We start from the raw sequence: 23,656 nt of genomic DNA, 5'->3' as shown, positions 1-23,656 counted from the left end.
ATTATATGCACCAAATAAAACTTAACTTCAAAATTTTCCTTGGCAAAATATAAAAAATTTAAATAAAAAGGGTTACGATGGTTAGAAACCATGAAACTGGAAAAGCAAAAACTGAAATATCAACACTATAATATTCCATTATGATATTAAAGTTGCCCTTTTTGCCTCCAAAAAACAAAAAAAAAAAATGCCCCCTTCGTGCCAACCATATGCTAGAATTACCAATTTCAATAATCCCTCCTGTACTAACCATCTTCTTGCTTTTATCAAAGAAAGTGATAAACTCCCTATCTACATTAATTACCATATACAAAATAGTACGTTTTGAATGATTCTGATAATTTGTGATCTGATTTGTTTTGTATTTTGAAATCATGATTGTCTCGAAAAGTTATCCAAATTAGGAAGAGATTATACTTTTTTTTTATATATTTACATGGAGAAACCGCCTCCAAGATCAGATCACTGTGCTGACAGCGTAAAACTCCATGAGTTTACCCCCCTTGCTCCCAGGGAGTTGCCACGCTTAGGCTTGCGCAAGAGGTGACAGCCATGGGATTTGAATCTAGACCGCCTGCCTAGATGCCTAGACCCCATCCCACTACGCCATACATCTTTGGGGCAGGAAGGAATTATACTTAGTAAATGGATCTAGTTTAGTGCTCAGCATCTTCTGGCCTCAAGCATACCCTTCTCACACATACTTTTGTAGAGAAAGGGAGGGTGTGGGGGGAGAGGGACCATAATATTTTAGCTCAACGGATATCTAAAGGGAAACGTTTCTTTAATTGAATTCACAAGATAAAGTGGCACCTAATTCTTCCTTTTTGGATATTTTTAAATAAAAAATTTATTGCTTTGAAAAAAGGGGGGGTAAGGCTCATAATAAATGAATGGATTTCTTTTCTTTTTCAATCCGACAGGGTGGACCTAGTCTAAGCACTGTCATGTTCCAACTTCCAATAAGCTTGGTTCAGCAATTTCGTAGTAAATAATAAAAAGTATATTGTATCCCAAACCAAGATTTTCCAAAGGTTTTGAGAATCCCTTTAGGTATTTCTTCCCTACCATTTGATTACATTTTATCCTTTTGCTTTGGTCGCAAGTGACCTTGGGAACTTGGACTGTAGAACCGGTGTCAGCTAAGAATAGGGTGTGATTCTGCTAACCCTCTGTTTATTCTACATTTTTATTGAGGAGGAGGGTAAATAAAGAATCCAATCCACTTATATATCCAAATACATTAACTGATTATATGCATACTTGCACCAGTATTATGATCTTTTCAAATACAAACAATTATGCAGATGACATTAATTTTTAGCACAATGCTGTAACTGGCCATGAACTACAGAAGAATAAAGCAGTCATTTTACTTTTTCTCTAGATGGATTTGCCTTTTTTTATTGCCTAAAAAATTAAGTGTCGCTAGATGCCCGTTTTTTTTAGCGACAAGCGCTTGAGCAATAACTTACATGGTGCTTTGTTTTTTCAGACGACAACTTAGATGGATCTCGACTTTTTCAGGCGACAAATTACAAAAGTGATCATGATTATAATGTAGAATAAACAAGACTTAACAATTGTTACGTATTTATGTGCAGATGATTGCATCCCCGGATTCTAGAATCACGTCCATCTTATAGGACCCAATCCAACTCTTCCTACTAATTCATGTGCAAAATTAAGCAACCACATCCCATTAAGGTTCCTGGAAAGGCAATAGGGAGGCGAGGGATCCAGGACGAGTGGGTTTGGTGGGTGATGGGATTCTGCATAGGGATGTGGACCACATGTTCATGCAAAAAGAGCCATTACATCACATGGGACTGCTTGAGCACAGGAGCATCACCTAAAGGAAAGCTTAGACAGAAAAAAGCAGCTTAGATATCAGTTTTTTCAAATATCAGCATGCTTTTTTAGTTGGAAAGTGGAAGTGGATGCGCACCAAGTGGTATAGTATAGCTAGTGGACAAAGGGTAAGGACCAGTCTTTCTCAATATTTCTAATATATTTTGAACACACATTTACCTTTTTTCTTTCCATTTTTACTGGGAATAGGGGTCAGTTTATAACCATACTCTTTGCTAAGTTGCCCTTGGCTTGATTTGTGCTTGGTTCTCAAGTACCCACCTTAGATCCCATCCTGAGAAAATCTTAAAAGGAAAAAGGTTACTAAAGTTTGCAATTGATTACTTTGGCCCTTGTGACCTTTATTGCCATTTAAGGGCATTATTCTGTTGCTCTATCATTAGGAGTTAGCTAAGTATCTCCGGAAAATCATACCATGGTCACTCAATTCAAAGGGCTTGTTCGAAAAAAAAAATCACTCCTTGACAAGAGGAAACACAATTTTTCTCTCTCTCTCTCTCTCTCTCTCTCTCTCTCTCTCTCTCTCTCTCTTTTGTGCGTGTGAGTGTGTGGAGTGACGGTTGGACGTTAGTATAGCTATTCATGGATAAGTTTTGAATATGCCCAACTTGTTTATTCTCCATAATATCCTACTTTTAGAGAAAGACTTGATTCTCTCTCTCTCTCTGTTTCTCAATAAAAATCACTAGAATATGAGAACTGAAATATGAGCATTTCCAACAAATTTTTTTTTGCAAATCCAACCATGTGGATGTGCTTGGCACGGTGAATTTGCTAGGAAACAATCATTGGATTTTGTATTTTCGATGAAAAATGTGATTTTTGAATGCTTGAATATTTATCAAGATTTTGAGCCATTAATTTTAGCCTTAAAAAAATCTCATTTATAAAGGAAATGATTGAAGAGTGAGTTCTTATAAAACCAATCTTGTAGATGACATCTGTATTGTTAGATTCAAGAGAAAAAAACAAAAAATTTATGAAAATGGCAGTTCACACGTTAGTTCTCATATTCTAATTACTCTTCTTCGTAATATCTTACTTTTATAAAAAAAAAAAGACAATTTTCTCTCTCTCTCTATATATATATATATATATATCGATGAGTTTGAAAAGCTAGATCATGAGAGTCTGAAAAGGTGTGCCTATTTTTTTTTCTTGGTTAAGCAAGTGGGTATTTTTTTTTTGTTTTAATAAACCGAGAATCAAATCACTTAATCAGCCTGGCCCCTTTAAGGTAAAACTCCCAGTTGAGAACACGACTAAGCCTTAAGTGTCCCAATTGTGTTAGACAAGTGGATGACATGTGGACCCTTACTACCTACTTAGTTCATCAGCAATCAATCATACATCGGTCTAATCAAGTGGGGGCGGCCTGATTCTGGAAGATCATACCTGCCAAAGATTTGTCGGAATACCGATAAATTCAAGTATGCTTTCGCATAAAGATTTGGTTTATGTTTTGCTTTCAACGATTTATCTCCAACATGTTTGATGATCCTTTTAGTTTTTTTGATAGATTCTAAATCCAGCCCATTATTCTTTTCTTTTCTAAAAAATGCAACGACGTTAATAAGATAGATAAGCCCAACTTAGGACTAAAGTGCGCTGTAGCTGCATTATAGCCAAACAATGTTTCATTGGGTGTTTAGCAAAGTTTGTGATGAAAGCAGTTGTCAAAATTGTGACAGACATGATGCTTAATAACAGAAATTTAACCATGTCATAAGATATCGCATTGTATATCCAAAAACAAAATTTAAATTGCAGTTACTATCGATCACGTACGTACCTGATTATGTTCTAGGACTGATCAGGCAAATATGAACTCTATTTGGAGGAAATGTGAATTCACATGCCTGTATACCAAAGTAAAAAAGTTAATAGAATTGCGACTTCTCGAGAGTCCAGATAGCTATGCCACAATGATTCGTGGACTGGAGGACGCGGGATTCAGATTTGACTGGAAAGTTCAAAATTTATTTAAAAAAAATGAAACACAAGGACATTGATTTTTAAAATTTTAATCAATAAAAATTTTGTTTTATGAATAATATTAAAATAATGCCCTACGTGTTGGTGTGCCCGCTCACAACCAAAATGGCGTGTCCCTGTGACAGGTTGATAGCTACGTTTGTTTTTTTCTTTTTCTTTTTTTAAAAAAGCTGAGGGGATAAGGCTCTGTTTTGAAATAGACAGTGAAAGGAAGTTTATGTATTTGGCAAACGAAAACGACTACACCTTATCAAAATACACCCTTTGTTTCTTTATGTATTTATATCAGCTATCACCATCTGCACTTACAACCAAAATGACCACATCTAAACAACTAACATTGCAAAATATCATTTTAGACCCTGTTTGGATGACAAGGGCAAAACCTGGTTCCTGTCAAATTTTTTATCACTTGCTTTTTTTTTAAAAGACAAATTTACAAAAAACAGGGCTGGCTTGGCAGGTGTCGCCCAGCCTAGGCGAGCGACATCGAGAAAAAATAAATAAATAAATAGTTGGCCAGCCATTTCTTGTTCTGTGGTTGGCTGGAAAATGGCCTAACAAAAAACAAAAAAAGAAGAAAAACAACCAACTATTTCCATGGATGGCTGATTATGCCTAGCCATTGAAAAAATAAAGGACATTTTTATTTTCGGCCAGCCACTAGCCAATAAATGACTAGGAAGGCCTCGCTCGGTGTGGGTGACACCATCCGACACAAATAATATAAGGTCAGCATACATATATAAACCCTAAACTTACAATCTGGTGTCAAATATTAACTAAAATACAAGTAAACAAACATAAATTATTAACGGATCAAACATAAATACCACAAGACCAACAAATATATATCTAAAAAAATTATTAAGAATGCAAAAAAATATATGAAACTCATTTTTCGTCTTAAGTTTTTTGGGACCAGAAGATAGAGGAGTTGATCAAAAAGTTGTTGCAACCTCGTTAGTTGACCAAAAAATGGATGCAACCTCATTGGAATGTTGTAAGATGAATCACCGCAAGAAAAGATGGAAAAGGATTAGGATTCTAAATAAAAAAAAATGTCAACGACTTTATACATGAATTATAAAGCATGCAAAGGTAAGAACATTTGCAAAATGACATTACAGAATATTTGCAATATTTACATCATACATTTGTGACATCCTAACTTTATATGATTTTAGTTAAAAGGAGGTTTGCATGTTATGTGCAGGAAGGTCATAACGTCTGCAAATGCATGACGCGAACTAGTTGAACTCGAATCAGAAAATATGCGAAGGTAAGGACATTCACAATATATGTTTGTGAAAGTTACAGCACACCTATGAAAACGTGTATCCAAACTTTATGTGAGTTCATTTAAAGAAGATTTGCCTGATATATGCACGAAGTTTGTGACGTTTGCAAACGTGTGATGTAGACCTTCCAAGCTTGAATAAGAAAACATGCAAAATAGATTCACTTGTGCTAAAAGGTAAAAATGTCTTAAAAGTCAAGCATTGGAATTTTCTAAGTGAAGAGGATTTTGGCAAAATGTAAGGAATTTATGAAATTGCACTATTATACAAAGACAATACTATTATTTTCTGAAATCTGATGGGAATCCATCGCGATTTGAGCTTGGCAAGGGACCAAACTGTGAGACGAATCTCTTCTTCGAAGAATGGTTCCTCAAGCGAGGACACGTTAGTAATTGGGATTGAGAAGAAGAGGTCTGGATTCAATGTACCACCCGGTGAAGCAAACTCTTTGTAAAGGTGCAGAAGGTAGTCAAAAACGCCAGAGATGATCTCCTTGTCCATCAGCAAAGGGTCATCAATGTGAACATATGGAATGTCATTAGGAAGCCGAGTTGTGGAAGAAACGGGTGTTCCTATCACCCTTGCCACTTCAAATTCCAGAATTTTGCCAGAGCGCCCTCTGGATGGTATGAATTCAAAATTACAATTCTGCAAGATGGAGTTTACAAGGCGACGATCCACCTCCTGGATCTTGGTTTCCCAGCAGAAACGAAATCAAGTTGATTTTGCCATATCCAATTGGCTACAATGCAGGCAGAGGGTCGTCGTCCCCTCCTATTGGCAGGTTTTGGGGAGGAAGGGAGGGTGCTACCAGCCCCTCCTCCTTCCTCTTTTCCAGCAAGGCAAACCAACCCATCGGCAGGCCACCATCCAACGAGATTGCGTCGAATGGGACCAATCGGTGGGGGCTTGACCCACAGGCAGGAGGCCCTCCTCTGTTACCCATAGAAGAGGGCTTCCACCCTACCCAATCAGGTGAGGAGGCTCTCCTTATCATGATTTTATCGAGTTTGGGCTTGTTTCGACCCATGGGCCACCAGTTCCTACCCCGGTGGACCATGCTCACTACTGAGGTTCACTGGGTTTGGTTTGCACCCCTAATTTTGGTCCTAATGCATCACCCAATATGAGCCTAATCGAACCTGGACAGCTTCAGATCCAATGAAGACCGGGTCAAAACCATACCTTTTACTCTTAAAGCTCAATCCAGTATCCAACCTATATCAATCTGAGTCCGACAACTCAATATCCTCCTGATCTGATCGCAATCCAACCAGATTCTTTTCAATCCCAATATTTTGGCCACCCAAACCTAAATCTGATCCATGAATCAAACATCACCCAAACCCAAAACCAATTTGTTCAACCACAAATCTACCCACAACCCATCCTAATTATCCCCCACCTATGTCTACCCAAGACAACCCAAACTCTCTTATTGGACCTTATCAGAATCTGAGTCCACATTAAAGTCCAAATCCACAACTCACTCTACAGGGCACCCAATTTGGGCAGAATACACATGTACGAGGAGCAACACAGTGAGATCAAAGGCCACCCGATGCACCACTTGTCCGTCCACCAGAGCGGCCTCTGCCTAGACATGCAAGTAGCTCAAGGTGGTCCGGTGGATCTATTTTTTGATTCAAATTACAATGCAAGCTATTTAAGTATCCACCAAGACCAGTTGTGTGGAACTACAAACGGAGCGTGTATAGACCTATGGTGACAAACTGAAACTCCTAGAATTTGAAGGATGACTTGATATTGATATCTTATTAAATTGGAGGTTGGCGATGGAGATATACTTTACTTCTCAATAGGTTCTGAAGCATCGTTGGGTTGCACTTGCCATAACCCACCTACAAAGATTAGCACTATTGTGGTAGAGTGATTTGCATTAGATTCGGGAGGGCTAGGGACTCAGATCCGTAGAGACATGGGCCAAAATGCAACTAGTCATAAGCCAAGTTTGTACATCTCAATTATGCTTAGTAGGCCTATCATCAATGCCCTTTACTCCGGCAGGGTTGAAAGTTTGTGGCCGAGTACACTACGGAATTTCATCACCTCAATCTTCGGAGTCAACTTCAAGAGATTAAGGACTAGCATGTTACAAGTACAGGTACTTCATGGGCCTTCATTCTGCTATTTATGAGGCGACTGAGAAGTCTATGTCTGAGGAGCACACACCCACATCGTCTGCTAGTGTTGAAGCACAATAAGAAATGCCAAAAAGGAAAAACTATATACTAGGTCATTCTACTATGATGTACATAGGAGCTTACTCTGGCCAAAATGGACGGCAGACTAAAAGCCATGTTTTTAAGCAAATTATGGAATCAATGCTGCTCAATGCCCGTAGAATGTAAAAATGCCATCAGAAATATATATATATATATATATATATATATATATATATATATATATATATATATATATATATATATATAGAGAGAGAGAGAGAGAGAGAGAGAGAGAGAGTACAACCTTAACATCCCACTAGAAACTCGTGATATAGAAGAAAAAGCAGAGAGGAAGGCAGCCAGATATACTGATTTTACCATGGTCCCCTTGTTTATTAAAATCCAATGATAGATAAATGCCTGGAATAATGATATTTTGGTAAGCAGAATCTATTAAGGAGGCCAAAACAATTTTCAGCATTCCGCGACAAATTGGCTTAAACAAATTTTAAAAATCGGAACAAGCCTCTAAATGTAAGATCTGTGAAATCGTCTATTTTTGGGCAATGATAGCCCATTGAATTTAATATTCAGATTTCAAAAACAGTTCCAACACAAAATTAAGTACTCGTGAGACAAAGCAAGATGAAGCAAAAAGAGAGCGCCGCTCCCCATCCTATGTAATAAAACGAGGAAGGACTCCTCAAATGAAGATTACAATGAGAAAAATACCTCTTTAGAGGACAAACATGCTGATCTCACAGAACTGAGTCTTTTCTGGCATGTACTTAGCCATTTTGGCATGCTGCTTCCGCATCAGCTTTCCATACACAGATGAGAACATATGTATCCAGGCAGACATATATGAGAAAGTGAAAGGCAAAAGGACAGAAAAAAGGACAAGGCTTTTTAGCTATGTGTTTGCATATACAAATTAAATACCAGAAGATGGCCTTCCCACGTCACTTTGAAGGCTGTTTCAGAGCCACTGCCATGAGCTTCTTGCCACCACCATTCCTCCAAACTCCACGAACAGGAAGGTTTTTCCCACCACCTTTGTCTGATACAACCTCTGGCTGGTGCCTAGGAACAATTTCTGGCTGTCGAAGGTCAAGAAGTGCTGCTGCAGAACCATCACCAAGACGAACTCTATGAAACTTGGAAATCTTCTGTTTCCTCTTACCTATTCCCGTATCACCAGCGTTTGAGTCAGATGCACCATATGCCATGCCACATGCAGCACATTTTGTGTTCTGATCCTCATTTAAAAGTGTACACGCACTGCATGACCACCTGCCACCATTGTCCAAGTCATGTGGCTGATCAGCTAGAAGAGGATCTCTTTGTCTACTTGAACCATTGGACTGCCTATTGATCATATTTAATTCTATTCGATGTTCAACAGGCAAAACCTTTGCTTTTCCTTTTGAAGATCGGTATCCATCTTTTAAAAGTACCTCAACCTCACCTTCCCATGGCTTATTGGTAGATTGCAGTTTCCTAACTGTTTCTATAACACAATCTGCCAGTGAACCCGCAGAACTACTGCTGCCAGCATCACCTACGACTTCTGCTTTTCCCTTGACAGACTCATTCCTGCACCCCAAGTCGGGCTTGCCTACCACCTTAATAATTCCTGGGAACAAGCCATTGTTCTTCAGACTGGCATCATAGGCATCCAAAAGCTCCCTCTGCTTGTGTGGGTCAGGACAAAGCTGAGCAAGATCAAGAACAAGATGAGACAAACCAAACTGCTGGACATGCATCAGGTAGGTCCTTGTATCAATCTGACCTTGCCGGTATTGAGCAGACATCTCCTTGAATGAAGCATACAATTCCTCATTGAAATTCAATCCAGCTCGAATCTTCTCCACCAAAGATCTGTTTGCAGCTTGTACATCCTCTACCTCAGGCAAGGAGACACTGCTTTGGGGAAACATGCAGTGGTCAGAAACAGGAGCATGAAGTGAAACTTGAGTTTCTGAAGGATTTGCAGATGCTCTTTCATCAAGATTGGGTGCTGACGCCGAATGGCTGCTCTTCTTGTGGCTTCTTGATTCCCAGGGTGCTGACGCCGAATGGCTGCTCTTACTGTTACTTCTTGATTCCCATGTGGAACCTGAAGTACTAGATGATCCAGGTCCATGATTTGTGGAAATTCTCATCTGGGCAGAGTTGAGAACAGTAGTAGATGGTGAAACTACAGGCAGTCTTGACTGACCAGAGTTTAGAACTCTAACAGATCCCTTGTGTGAGCGAAGTCGTGCAGCCATTAAGCCCTGAACAGGCACTCTGTGGTCAGGCATATTCTGTTTACTGTTTCTTAGTACTACAGGGAGAGGAGGGAAGGAAGACTCCTCAAGAGAAGCATTCCTCGATTGTTGGCTAAGAGCCTCAAGATACCTAGAAGAAACAATTTCAGGTTCCGGTTCAGATGAGGTTGTCAATGCTTCAAAAGGGCCTGTAATTGAACCAACATCACACCCTTCACTATGGCTAGGGCCTGCTTGAGCACTAGATGATCCATTAAGCGTTTCTTCGATGCTGGTTGTTTCAATGCTCGCCTGAATAGCCATTGAGAGCTGATGATCAGAAGTCTCTGAACTATATCCCCGGCCTCTTCCTCGCTGAAAGCCATGTTCATTACTTCGCCGATAACGAAAGCTAGTTGGTATCTGGCAGAAATAAAAACAATTGATCATTTAATCTCAGCAACAGAAAATTGGGTTTTGCAAACTGAAAATAGAAAATTTTGGACAAGATAGTCTATAGTTGTATGTTAGTCACTATCACAGGTTTTTTATGTATCAGGGAATAACTAAAGCCAGGGATCTTCCTTCTACTCTAGAACAAAACTGTCCAAGTGACACAATCCTTACTGGAATTTTCAGACATTTTATTCTCCTGCAGCTATATGGATCTAGATAATGGCTTTATGTCATTCTTACATTGAAAACGATCATGTCAATTGTCTAATGGCACAATATCATCATCAAGCCGTATCCCAACTACATGGGTTCAACTTTTCAAGCCTTGTCAACCATTCGATCCTTCTCAACCCACAAAGACCCACTATTCTTTTTGTAGACAAAATATAGTTAAATCATTTTGACAGTCATTTGGTTCCAATCCTATCAATTGAGTTCTAAAATTTGATGTGAATACCATTCGAACCTAATGTTTTGCTCTTCTTTATCTCCATCACTATTTTTACTTTTTACTTTACTGATATTAACAATCAATCTTCTATGTCACGGACACGCTATTTTGGTGGTCTGTCCCTCATGACACGAGCAGATATGATCTGACACGTAGTATCAATATTTTAATATTTTTTTATATATTTTAAATGATTTTAAGTATTATTTCAATAAAAACCCCATTTTTTAATATTACAGTATTAAAAATTAGTTTTTTATTGATTAAAAATTCAAAAATTCTGTGTCCTCGTGTCCTATTTTTAAAACAAAAATCAAACTTGTGCATTGAATCCGCCTCACGCATCCATGTGTCTTGGTGACATAGTCAATCTTTGATTAGCTTCCTCCCCTTGTTCTACGTTAATTCACTATTTTTTGTTTATTAAATTACAAATATATTTTCTCCACCTATTTTTAGATTAATCACCTTTAATTAAAAGCTATCCTGAAAAAAATAACCATTAATTAAAACCTTTCCATCTTCATGTTTCATGTGCCACTCTTGGTTCAAATCTCTAGTTTTCCTCTTCCTATTATTGCCCAATTTATATACTCTTTTCACACCTTTTTTGCTTCTATTTTATGACTTTCCTTGCCTTTTTTGGGCAACCTTATATTTGTTTATCATACTTTTTATTCTTCATCAATCTTTGACATATATCACTTTTTCATGATCGGCTTTAAAAAAATTCACTTAACTATCATTTTTGCCTATGCATACAAGTCATGCCTTTTGATTCACCAGATACCTCTTCAACAATTCAATGCATGCCATTTGTTGTCAAATGTGCTTGTCAAGGCCTAGGCGGAAGACCTCTAAAAGGACTAGTCGGAACCTAGGCTGCACCAAAAAAAAATAAAACATGAAGAAAAGCAAAAATATCACAATAAATAGTTAAGTTTTTTTTTTTTGACAAAGAAAGCTGGGGTTAGGCAGACCCCTACCTATTTATTGGAGAAACTTAAAAGGAAAATAAATTACAAAGGGGGAGTCCAGTCTGCACTCATGTCTGACCACAAACTATCATATCACCTGCAATGGTGGCCGCTCTGGCTAGAGTTCGAGCCACTTCATTTTGGTCTTGAGAACCATACACAATACTGACCCTATTAAACCGAAACAACAACCTAACAACATTGTCAATGGTTGCATTGGAGGAACCCCTGCCTCCCAAGGGGTTATTAAGAAGCCTGACTTGGTCCCTGCGAGATGCTTCTATTTTGAGATTATGGAAGACTGATATTTGATTGATGAGTTTCAAAAAACTTTCCAAACCCTGTCTTTCATGCTTGATTAATCAATAATCCATCCAGCCTTTAGAAAATGTCCCTGGGGGTCCCAAATGTTAAAGCCCACTTGCCACCGATTCCTGTATAGACTAAATAAATTCAGCTTTATCCAATGGGTTGGGGGGGATCCAACGTCTTGCATTCCTCCACTTCCACACTATAGGGTGGTCCACATTAAGGCAAATACTAAGGGTGTGTTCTCACACTGCCATGTAACATGCTTTTAGGATTTGCCAAAAGTTGAGGTCCTTGTTTTAAAAAATTATAGAGTTCCGAACTGACCATAACTTCCACACTACTACCTGGAAGGCCACATTCCATGCTCTCTGGATATATTCCTCCTTGAAGATGTTGCGGCCCCATTTACTGAGAGCAGCGTCTAACAATCCTTGAGGGATGCTCCATCGGCCAAACATTTTGCATATATGGCACCATATGCATTGCACCAAACCACAGGAAATAAACAGATGTCTGGCTGATTCCTTTGCTTTCTCACACAAGTAGCACCGGCTAGCTATGGCAATCCCCACTTGCTTCAATCTATCTTGGGTCAAGAGGCGGTCATAGGATGCTAACAAAAGCGTCAAGGCAGGTCACGGATAATGGCCCTTGCACCAAATCAGATTTCCATGACTAAGGTTCGAATGCTTTTCACATGAAAAATGCTAAACACTTTCAGTAGAAAATATTCCTAACCCTTCCCATGAAATATGGTTAAATTTCACATGAACCCAGACCGTGAAAAGGAGTGGTTGTGTTTCACGTGAATCGCTGAAATCGACTCACGTGAAACACCAGACCAATCACGATCCCTATTTCAATTTTTTTTTATATTGCCTGCTTGACCTCCCTTTATTGCTATTGTTTGCTCGATCTTCCTCTGTCCAATCTTCTCCTCGCACCTATTATTGCACATTCAAATATATGTTTACTGTATAGTTCCCTTTCTGATTCTTATTTCTGCTACTTGCCTGAAAATATATTTAACGTGGGAAAGTTTATTTTATCATGTCAATCTCAGTTTTTCGGAGTGCTTAGGAAAAAGTTCAGTCCCTTTATTCTCTGAATCTAACAGCCAAAAAAAAAAAGGCTGAGCAGTTCGTGAAAACTCTTGCACTTCGCGAACACTCTTGTTGAATTTTACTCTCTATGGATCCTTATTCCTCTCAATCAAATCTTTCTTCAAGTTTTCTCAACCAACTCGTTTCTGAAAAGTTGAATACCTCAAACTTCTTGATTTGGAAGAGACAAATTATTCATTTTATAAGGAGCCAAGGTCTCTTAGGTCACCTAGATGGAACCACTCCAGTCCCACCAAAATTTGTTTCGAGAGAAGAAAAAGATGATCAAGGGCGAGTTCGATCGTGTATGTCAAAAATGTAGAATTTCTCAATTGAGAAAGGAAAGATCAATCAGTTGTTGCATACATCATCTCAACTTTGTCTCAAGAGGTTTTTGTTGCCATTCCCGACAATTGTACAAGACTACAACTCTGGGAACGACTGGTTCAAACATATTCGCAGGTTTCTCAAGCAAGGATGGTTTTTCTAAAAAGAGAATTTCAGTTGCTAAGAAAAGACTCCATGACCATCATGGAATATTTGAACAAGATAAAGATCATCACATATCAGCTTGCCGTTATAGGATGTGCCATAAGTGACAATGACATGGTGCAACAAACTCTGAGTGGATTGGGATCTGACTACAATATGATAGTCACTTCACTATTGTGCCTTCCTGTTCTCCCTATCTTTGATGAGCTACGAGCCAAATTGATCCAGTACGAAATGACTCTGAAAGAATTCTCTAAAGAATCTCACATTCACACAAATTCTCAAGAAGTTTTTGCCACAAAAGTGACTTATGGTAGAGGACAAGAGCGAAGTAGACACGGAGGGCGTGGTCTGCTTCCCACTCCAAATATGTTAGCTCATGCGCAGGGATCAAGATCCATCCCTACTTGCTTCCTTTGTAACAAAAAGGGGCATATCAAGGCGAATTGTTGGCATAATCCAGAGAATAAAGGAAAGGGTCAACAGACAAAAACCAAAAGGAAGTTCTCAAATACCAGAGACAGTAGAGAGATTGAAGATCTGTTGATATCTGCCTTGTCAGAGTTGAAATTGAAGCAGAGTGATGAAGGCACTTGGTTTGTCGACTCAGAGGCAGCGACTCATGTGATAGGTGATGCAGGTAAGATTTCTAACCATATTCCTTATTTTGGAAAAAGTAAGATTGTCACTGGAGATGGATCCACCATCTTGTTTCTCATGTTGGAAAAACTGTCATTCTCATGTCATATTTCACTCTTACTCTTTTTGACGTTCTTCATTCTCCTAACATTAAGAAAAATATTGTCTCTGTCTCCAAACTTATTGATGATAATAATGCTTCAGTTGAATTCACTCCCTTCTCTGTGCAGGTCAAGGACCTACGCACGAGGGAAACATTCGCTGAAAGAAAGAGACGAGGCAATATGTATGTCTTTGAAGAAGCTCCATGTCATGCTGTTCGCCCTGTTCATCTGAATTAGAAGCCTTCATTAGAGTCGTGTTCATCCTCTTCTGCTAATGTTTTTAGTATTTCTGAATGTAACAAGTCATTCTTATGGCATAATCGATTAGCACATTGTGGGAGTCATTTTATTGAGAAACTTGTCTCTAATAATCTCATTCCAAAAGAAAGTCTCAATGGGGATGAGAGCAGTCACAAGTGTTTCAGTTGTCTTTCATGCAAGAGTCACGTATTGCCTTTTCATTCCATTAATAAGAGAGCTTCAAAACCTTTTGAGATAATCTATTCTGATGTATGGGGACCCGCCCCAATTGCCTCTGGATCTGGGAGCAGATATTATATAATCTTTGTTGATAACTATTCTCGATACACTTGGATATATTTCATAAAAAATAAGTCGGAAGTCTTCTCTCTGTTTCAAAATTTTCTTTACTTTGTCAAAAATCAATTTTCTGAGTCCATTCAATTTTTTCAATGTGATGGAGGTGAGAAATTCTCATCCCGTGATTTTATTTCTTTTCTTCAAAATAACGGAATAGAAAGAAGGGTGTCATGTCCTCACACCCCTCAACAAAATGGGATTGCTGAACAAAAACATAGGCATATCGTTGAAAGTGTCATGAGTATGCTTCATGACAACAATCTTCCCATTAACCTATGGACAGAAGCTTTCCATTATGTCGTGCATGTGATAAATAGACTGCTTATGGTTATTCTGGAAAATAAGTCTCCTTATCACTGTCTTTTTGGAGCTCATCCTAATTATCATGATCTGCGTGTTTTTTGATGTGTTTGCTATGTGCATATTGATCAGTCCTTGAGAAACAAGTTTCAGAACAAGGACCAGAAGCGTAGATTTGTGGGATATGCAGATGACTACAAAAGGATATAGGTGTTATGATCCCACCAACAAACGCATCAGAATCTCAAGAAATGTTGTTTTTGATGAACAAAATTTTGATCGCGGAGCCGACGCAACGAATATGTCAACTGAAGTTTACTATCCTTGGCTGAGCTCAAAACTTTTTGTTGGCTCCAATGAAGCATGTTCCTCAGATTGCGTGCAGCAAGAAGAAGAGATGTTAGAGAACACTGGGACGTCGGGATCACAGAATACAGAGGAAGTACCGGGCAGATACAAAGGCATTGTCTATTATAGACAGAGACCGACAACATCAAGCCATTCAGATCATGTCTCAGTCGTCAATCCTACTTCTCATACTCTTGAGGTCAGAAAATCAAACCGCATACGACATCCTATTGACAGGTGGGTTAGCTATAACAACTTCTCCTTGGATCTTCAACTGTTTTTAACTGCCATCAATAAGGAAGATGAGCCCATCATGTACTATCAGGCAGCCGCTTCTACCAAATGGGTAGAAGCCATGAATGATGAAATGCAAGCCTTGCATGAATGTGGAACCTGGGAAGTTGTTCCCAGACCACCTCACAAAAAGGTTGTCGAATGTAAATAGGTCTACAAAATAAAGTATAAGCCATATGGAACCATTGAACGATATAAGGTAAGGCTTGTGGCAAAATGATTCACTCAAGAAGCAGGGCAAGACTATGATGAGACCTTTAGTCCGGTTGTAAGAATGGGAACAATTCGAATTATCATTTCACTGGTTGTTGAACATGGATGGAAGTTGAGTCAGCTTGATGTAAAAAATGCATTCTTGCATGGGGATTTGAAGGAGGAAGTATACACGGAGCAACCCTCTGGTTATCAAGAACAAAATTGTAAAACCCATGTGTGCAAGTTAAAAAGAGCTATCTACGGTCTGAAGCAAGCATCTCGCTCTTGGTTTGATAGCTTCTCGCTAGAGATTCAGAAACATGGACCACTCATTATTTATTTTTAAAAGTCATCCTGTGACCACTCTATTATTAATTTATGTCGATGATATTATCATCACAGGAAACTCTGCGGGCCACATCCAAGAAGTAAAAGACTTACTAGGTCAGAAGTTCAAAATGAATGATCTTGGAGTTCTACGTTATTTCCTTGGTGTAGAAGTTGATAACCAGACTCATGGCTTGACACTCACTCAGCACAAGTACACCGTAGATGTTCTCAGTAAGGCAGGCATGAAAGACTGCAAACCTCTAGGAACTCCGAGTGTGTTTCATCAAAAACTTAGCGCGCATGATGGAGATCTGTGAGATGACCCCACCAGGTATCGAAGCATAATAGGAATGTTACAATACCTCGCATTCACTAGACCTGATATTGTTTATTCAGTCAATCAAGTGTCTCAATTTATGCATGCGCCATGTACTGGACATATGGAAGCGGTCAAGAGGATCCTTAGATATCTGAAAGGGACTATTGGGGATGGATTGATATATTCACCACAGTCATATGGCAAAGATGAACATGAACTTATTGTATATTGTGATGCAGACGGGGCAGGAGATCCTGACGAACGAAGATCTACATCAAGATATTGTGTCTTCATTGGAAGAAATTTAGTCTCTTGGAGCAGTAGAAAACAAAAAACTATTGCTAGATCTGAGTCTGAGTATAGATCTATGGCTGTTGCTACTGCCGAAGTCACATGGATCATGCATCTACTAACTGAAGTAGGAGAAAAGATCTCCCACACTACCTTTCTATGTGACAACCAAAGTGCTATCAACATGTCATTCAATCCAGTACATCACAGTCGTGCCAAGCACATTGAGATCGACCAACACTTTATGAGACAGAAGGTTGAAGAAAAAGAGATTGAGCCTGAGTTTGTCAGTACAGAAAGACAGGTTGCAGACATATTTACCAAAGGGTTAACAAAGGATCGTTTTTGGATGCTTAAAAGCAAGTTGTTCATGGTCCAAAACCATGATCAACTTGAGGGGGGGTGAAAAAGGTGCAAAGGATCCGACCCGATCCATGTAAAGATTATGTACAAGAGGACCCGAGCCATGTACCAAGCCAATGTAAACTTTATTAATCGGGTCTGGATACACCAGACCCGGATCCATACCTCTGTAATGTAAATATAAATGCACAGCTTTAGGTCACGATTTCAATATAGCGATCGTGACAGCCGCAGCCCCCTCTTGTATCCTTTTCTTCGTCTCTCTTTCTCTCCTTTCTCAATACAGGTACCAAGGTGGAATTCTAACAGGTCTATCAAAGGGGTTTTTGAGGCACATGGATCCAGCCAAAAAGAGAAAAACAGTGTTACCTAGGTGCCACTTCAATCTATCTTTAAAAAAATCAACACCTTGACATAAGCTCTTCCACCCATAAGACCCATTGTAAACAATTGTGGGGTGCCATAAGGAACTCTTCTGAAGGTACTTACGGTGGAAGAGATTATCCCACGCTATGAGGTGAAAATGGCTTTTAGAGGGGGAATCATATAGAAACTGGTTCATAATCTTTTCCATTTGTTGGATCACTGAGCTGGGGATAATGAAGTAAGACATCTAATAAATGGAGAAGGATCTCAAAACCGATTTAGTAAGGGTCAGTCTGCCTGCCATGGAAAGGACCCTGCTGCTCCAGTTTTCAAGTCTGTTTCGAAACTTCTTTATGAGAGGGTCACATTGGGTTTTCCTGAGTTGACCTTTAAAGAGGAGAAGGCCCAGGTATTTAATAGGGAGGTTAGCCCTCTGCCAACCACTTAAGTGGTTGATTCTTTGAATATAATCGTGAGACAAATTAAATGGAATAAACAATGATTTCTCAAGACTAACCAGCAGGCCAGACTTAGCTTCAAAATCCTCGATAATCTTGAAAAAACTTTGAAGGGAACGCCTCTTGACCCGAAGAAAAAACAGCCTGCCACCACCAAAGAGGGACTGGGTCCAATTAAACCCATTCCCAGACACAGGAATGATGTGGACGGTCTCCTCAGCTTGACTTAGTCGACGACTAAGTCTCTCCATCACCAATAAAAATAAGGGGAGAGAGGGTCTCCCTGGCGAATTCCTCTGCTACTGGAAATGATGGGTTTTCAGGTCTTTTTCATTTTATGTTTAAATTCTGACCGTACATATGTGATCTATGTACTTGATTTTATAGGGATTAGCTCTTAAAGTGTTCGATTCCGACACATGGGTGGGTTTTTATAAGGTTCGAAAAATCAACAGTCCAAAATCTTTGTAAATTTTTTAGGCGTCAAATATCATTTTTTTCATCGAAAACACATGATCCGTAAACCGACCATGCCCAACACATTTATGGCGTCGAAACTGTGAAAAAACACCGAAAGAGCAGAAAACCCTATCAAGCATGTATCACAAGCACCTAATGTATATATATGTATATATACAAATACACATATGTATACATACATTGTATATATATTTACATGTATATACATTTACATTTTTAACACTCCCCTCAAACTTACGGTTAAATAACCGAAAGTTTGTCCAAGAAAAAGTAGAATCTAGGAGCAGCAAGAAGTCTGGTAAAGAAGTCCACCAATTGATATTCTAAAGTGACTTAAGGAAGATCAATAGTGTCATGTAGGTATTCCTCTCGTACATAGTGACAATCCATCTTAATGTGTTTGGTTTATTCGTAGAAGGCCCGGTTGCTGGCAATGTAGATGAAATTTTTGTTGTCACAGCACAATCATGATGCTCTTATACTTTGAATGCCCATGTCGGTCAACAATCTCCTTAGTCAGACCACCTCTATATTGGTTGTAGTTATGGCTCGATATTCTGCTTCGGTTGAAGAGAGAGTTTTTTTTATGCTTCTTGCACCTTCACGAAATCAATGAGTCCCCTAAAAACAAACAAAAACCAATAGTTGAGTGTTGATTATTTAGATCACCTCACCAGTCAACATCAGTATAAACAAGTAAATCTAAAGATGAAAAAGCAGATAAGAAAAGTCCTCAAAAAATAGAAGTTTTGATATACCTAATAATACGCAAAACTACTCTCATATGAACAGTGGTGAGAGCATGCTGAAACTGGCTCACCATGTGAACTGCATGTGCAATGTCAAGCCTTGTAATTGAAAGATATGAAAGTGCCACAATAAGTTGTCAGTAAGGTGTTGGGTTTTCGAGTGGTTCTCCATCATCAATCTTCATTTTGACATTGAAGACTTCATGAATATCAACTTTCTTATCATCTGAAATATCAGACCTTACAACAATATCTAGAGCAAATTTAGATTGAGTCAGCAGATAACCTCTACAAGAATAAGCAACTTTTATACCAAGAAAGTATTTTAAAAATCTTAAATCAGTCATTTCAAAATGTATTTTGAGAAGCCCTTTAATGTGTTCAACTTCATGTTTATCATTTCTTGTGATGTTCATATCGTCCACGGAGAGGAGAAGGATAATAATATATGCATCAGAAATCTTAACAAACAAAGTTGTGTTGGTCAGAAAAGATTAAAATCCAACATCAAATATAACTTCACTAAACATGCCATACCAAGCCTTTGGTGCTTGTTTAAGATCATATAGGGCCTTATCTAAACAAAGAGTCTTTCCTTTAAGAATAACCATACCAGGTGATGTTTCCATATACACTTTTTCAACCAAGTTTCAATCGAGAAATGCATTATCAATATTCATTTAATATATAAGTCATTTCTTTAAAAAGGCAAAAACCACTAAGGTCCTAAGAGTGGTCATTCTGTCAACTAGTCCAAACGTTTCTTCTTAATCTATTTCATACTCTTGAGAGTATCCCTTGACAACTAATTTGACTTTGTACCTTTCCAGAGTTTCATCACTTTTGGTTTTAATCTTATATACCCATCAATACCTCATGGATTTCTTTCCTGGAGGAATATCTTGGATAGTCCAAGTATTTGCCTTTTCTAAAGCATCTAATTCTTCTTTCATTGTTTCTACCCATTTAGGATGGCCATTTGCTTTAGCATAATTGGAGGGTTCTATATAAGAATGTATCAACGCAATGTAGGCTTGATACTTAGGTGAAAAGAACTTATAAGACACAAATTACACAGGGGATTTTGATAATCTAGACAATCTTCTAGTTTGTGTTTTACATGTTTTTCATCATTGGTATATTTTTCAAGAGCAAATGGATGTTCAAAATTACTATGCTTGGAATATTGGATATAACCTTGATCCTTATGAAATGGTTCTTCACTCATATCATAAGGTTCTTCTTTACTAACCTCCTGATCTTCATCAATATCACAACCACCAATCTTCGAAATCAAATCCAACAAAAAAGAATACTCAGTTATTTCTTTAGTTTTCTCAATTTCAAAAAACTTTTTTTCTAAAAAGGACCCATTTCTTGAAACAATAGCCTTTTACTTTTAACATCAAAATATCTAATCTTTTTTATTATTTACATACCCTAAAAAAAGACATGGAATAGCACGGAGAGAGTTTTTGTCAATTTTGTCTGTAAAAAATAAAACATTTACACCCAAAGACTCTCAATCAAGTAATTTGGAACTTGTTTAAAAAGATTTTCAATAGGAGATATATTTTTCAAAGAAAAGGACGGCATTCTGCTAATAAGATAGACTGCAGTCAATGTGGATTCAGCAAAAAATTCTTTGGGTACTCGGTTTGTAATAAACAAAGTTTTTGTTGCTTCAATAATATGCCTATGCTTTCTTTCGGCCAAACCATTTTTTAAGGTGTGTAAAGATATGATTTTTGATGTATGATACCATTTAAGTTTAAGTAGTCTTTAAATTCTTTTGATAAAAACTCTCCCCCTGAATCGGTGCGAAAGATGAAAATATCATTTTTGAATCTGTTTTTGACCAAATTATGAAATATTTGAAAATGTGAAAAAACTCTAGACTTGTGTTTAAGAAAATAAATCCAAGTGTGTCGTGAAATCATCTACAAAACTTACATAATACACAAAACCACCCTTAGATGGAACAGGTGTTGGGCCCCAAACGTTCGAATGTATTACCTCAAGTGGTCGGGAAGAAACAAATATTTTTTCTTAAAATGGTAATCTCTTCATTTTACTAAGAATACAATTTTCACATATAAAATTTTCAGAATTAAAAAAATATATATTTTTGAAAAAAAACGAATCTTGGATATACTAGGTTGGCCAAACCACTTATGCCATAAATCCAAATCTAATTTATGAACATCAACAAAATGTATTCTTGGGTATTTTCAAAAAATCCATGTAGTATAAGCTTTCTTCTCTATGGCCTTCCCTAATCAGCTTCCCTGACTGGCGATCCTACACTCGACAACCATGAGAGGAGAATAAAACATTATATCCATGGTCAGATAATTGAGAAATAGATAAAAGATTTAAATTTAATTTAGGAATATATCTATTTTTTTGAATAAAAAATCTTTTTGAGTTTTGAAAAACGCTTTCGAAATTTTTTATTCCTTTTATCTCAAGAGATGTTTCATCAACAGTAAATACATTTGACTCACTTGTTATGACATTCAACAACATATCATCATATGTTATATAAAAAGAAGCACTTGAGTCAAGAAGCCAAAGAGATTTATCGAGATCGAAAAGGCCGTAGGAAGAAACAACAACTCTAGTTGATGAGGATGCTCCTTTGAGTAAGGTTGAAGAGCTTTCACTAATTGTGTCAAAGACATATTTTCAATGGATAGATCTTGTGAGATTCTTGCATCACTTGACTCTTGTAGAGGTCCAACAGAGACAACCTTCTTCCCGTTAGGTTTCTTCAATTTAGGACAATATGTTTTCACCTATGTCACATGAGTGCGGGTGCGGCACAATTTTAAAATTTTTGGACACGAGGACTCGGCTATATATATATATATATATATATATATATATATATATATATATATATATATATATATATATATATATATATATATATATATATATATATATATATAGTACAAAGACACAGCACAGTCCACTATGCAGAGTCCACTATGCAGCGCCCCCCCCCCCCCCCAAGATTTTTTTTTTAAATTCTGTAGCCCAAAAAACTTAAAAAAAATGGACCAAAACCCTGGGTGCGTTGACCGCACCCAGGGTCGGGTTGACCGAGTCCAAGCCGCACCCGTGTCCGCATCTGTGTCGGTCTGTGTCGACGCGAGTGCATCGACCTTGGAGCCGAGTCCGTGTGACATAGGTTTTCACATGTCCCAGTTCACAACAATAGTAGCATTCTCTCATACTCATTGTCTCGCTTTCCATAATGTTCATCATTTGTCCTCTCATAGTGTGGTGCCATGTAGGTAGGAACATAGTTTCTCGGTCTAGATACGGCTATAACTGAGTCATCATCACTTTTATTGATTCGCTTTGTAAGCCTATTTTCTTTCATACTCAATTATTCTATGGTGTCTTCTATTGAGGGAACTTTCCCTCGATGAAGAGCGAATTTAGTGGATTTAAAATTCGATCTCAAATCATAGATAAATTGGTAAAAATGCTCCCCATTTATTTGATTTTGGCGAAGTTCAATATCTTCGGGACAATGTCACTTTGGTTCAAGAAAAGCTAACTCTTCCCATAATTCAGACAATCCATTATAGTATTCTCTAATACTCTTGTCTCCTTGAGTCATATTTTGTATCTTGTCTTGCAAGTCGCACACATTTGCAATATCCTTAAGAGAGTAAATTCTCTTAAGGTAATCTCATGCATTGTTTGCATCTTCGAATTTAGCAAGACTAGAGCATTTCTTAATGTCTACACTACTAATTAGCCAAGACATAATCTTGGCATACCCCGTTCTCCGTTCCTTCCACTTCTCATATTTTTCTCACCCTGTGTAAGAGGCACCTATTTCTCTCCTACTTTGGTGAGCATTAGCTTGGGTTCCGCATTGGTCCCATCTACTAGTCCCTACAACCCTTTTTTCTATATGTGTTTCATAATTAAAGCCCACGTTACATAATTTGAATCAGAGTTACCGAAAACGTGTGTGCACTAGGGGAAGTGCATGCATAATATAGGAAGCAGGAGACGCATTTTGTAAAATGTCCAGTTTGCCCTTCTTAAAAAAGAATTTTAACACGTGAAAAACAAAAAATTTAAAGAAAATATTTTTTGAATAAGGGAAAAATGGGCATTTTAAAAAAATCATGAAAATACAAAAAACGAAACTTAGGGTTTTTGTTTTTTTCACCTGACTCCTCTCTCTCTCTCTCTCATTTTCAGCCACCGGCGACCTCCTCCTCCATTGACGTCCGACGATCGGTGACCTCCTCTGCCGACGGGCGACCTCCTCCACCGACGTCCGATGATGTCTCTATTTAGGTACGCTCTCTTCTCTCTTTATTTTGATTCTCTCTCCTCTCATCCACTAACGTTCGAGTCGTGGACCGACTGTCGGCAAGGAGCCCCCCTT

At 38.1% G+C, this 23,656-nt stretch overlaps 1 protein-coding gene across 1 annotated transcript in view; it reads right to left on the bottom strand.

The window, feature by feature from the left end:
* Positions 1-8,003: 8,003 nt before the first annotated feature.
* The window catches only part of LOC149839520 (uncharacterized), a 56,406-nt gene continuing 40,753 nt past the window's right edge, over positions 8,004-23,656 (bottom strand). Inside the window, exon 7 of the mRNA XM_090002589.1 lies at positions 8,004-10,032. Within this exon, the coding sequence (XP_089858715.1) occupies positions 8,320-10,032 (1,713 nt within the window). The 3' untranslated portion in view covers positions 8,004-8,319. The remainder of the gene's footprint in view (positions 10,033-23,656) is intronic.

The sequence above is a fragment of the Nuphar pumila genome, chromosome 4 (genome assembly GCF_984573655.1).
Source record: "Nuphar pumila chromosome 4, dmNupPumi1.hap1.1, whole genome shotgun sequence".
Taxonomy (NCBI): Eukaryota; Viridiplantae; Streptophyta; class Magnoliopsida; order Nymphaeales; family Nymphaeaceae; genus Nuphar; species Nuphar pumila.
Note: the sequence above shows the minus strand (reverse complement) of the source record. Positions and strands in the feature narration are given on the sequence as shown.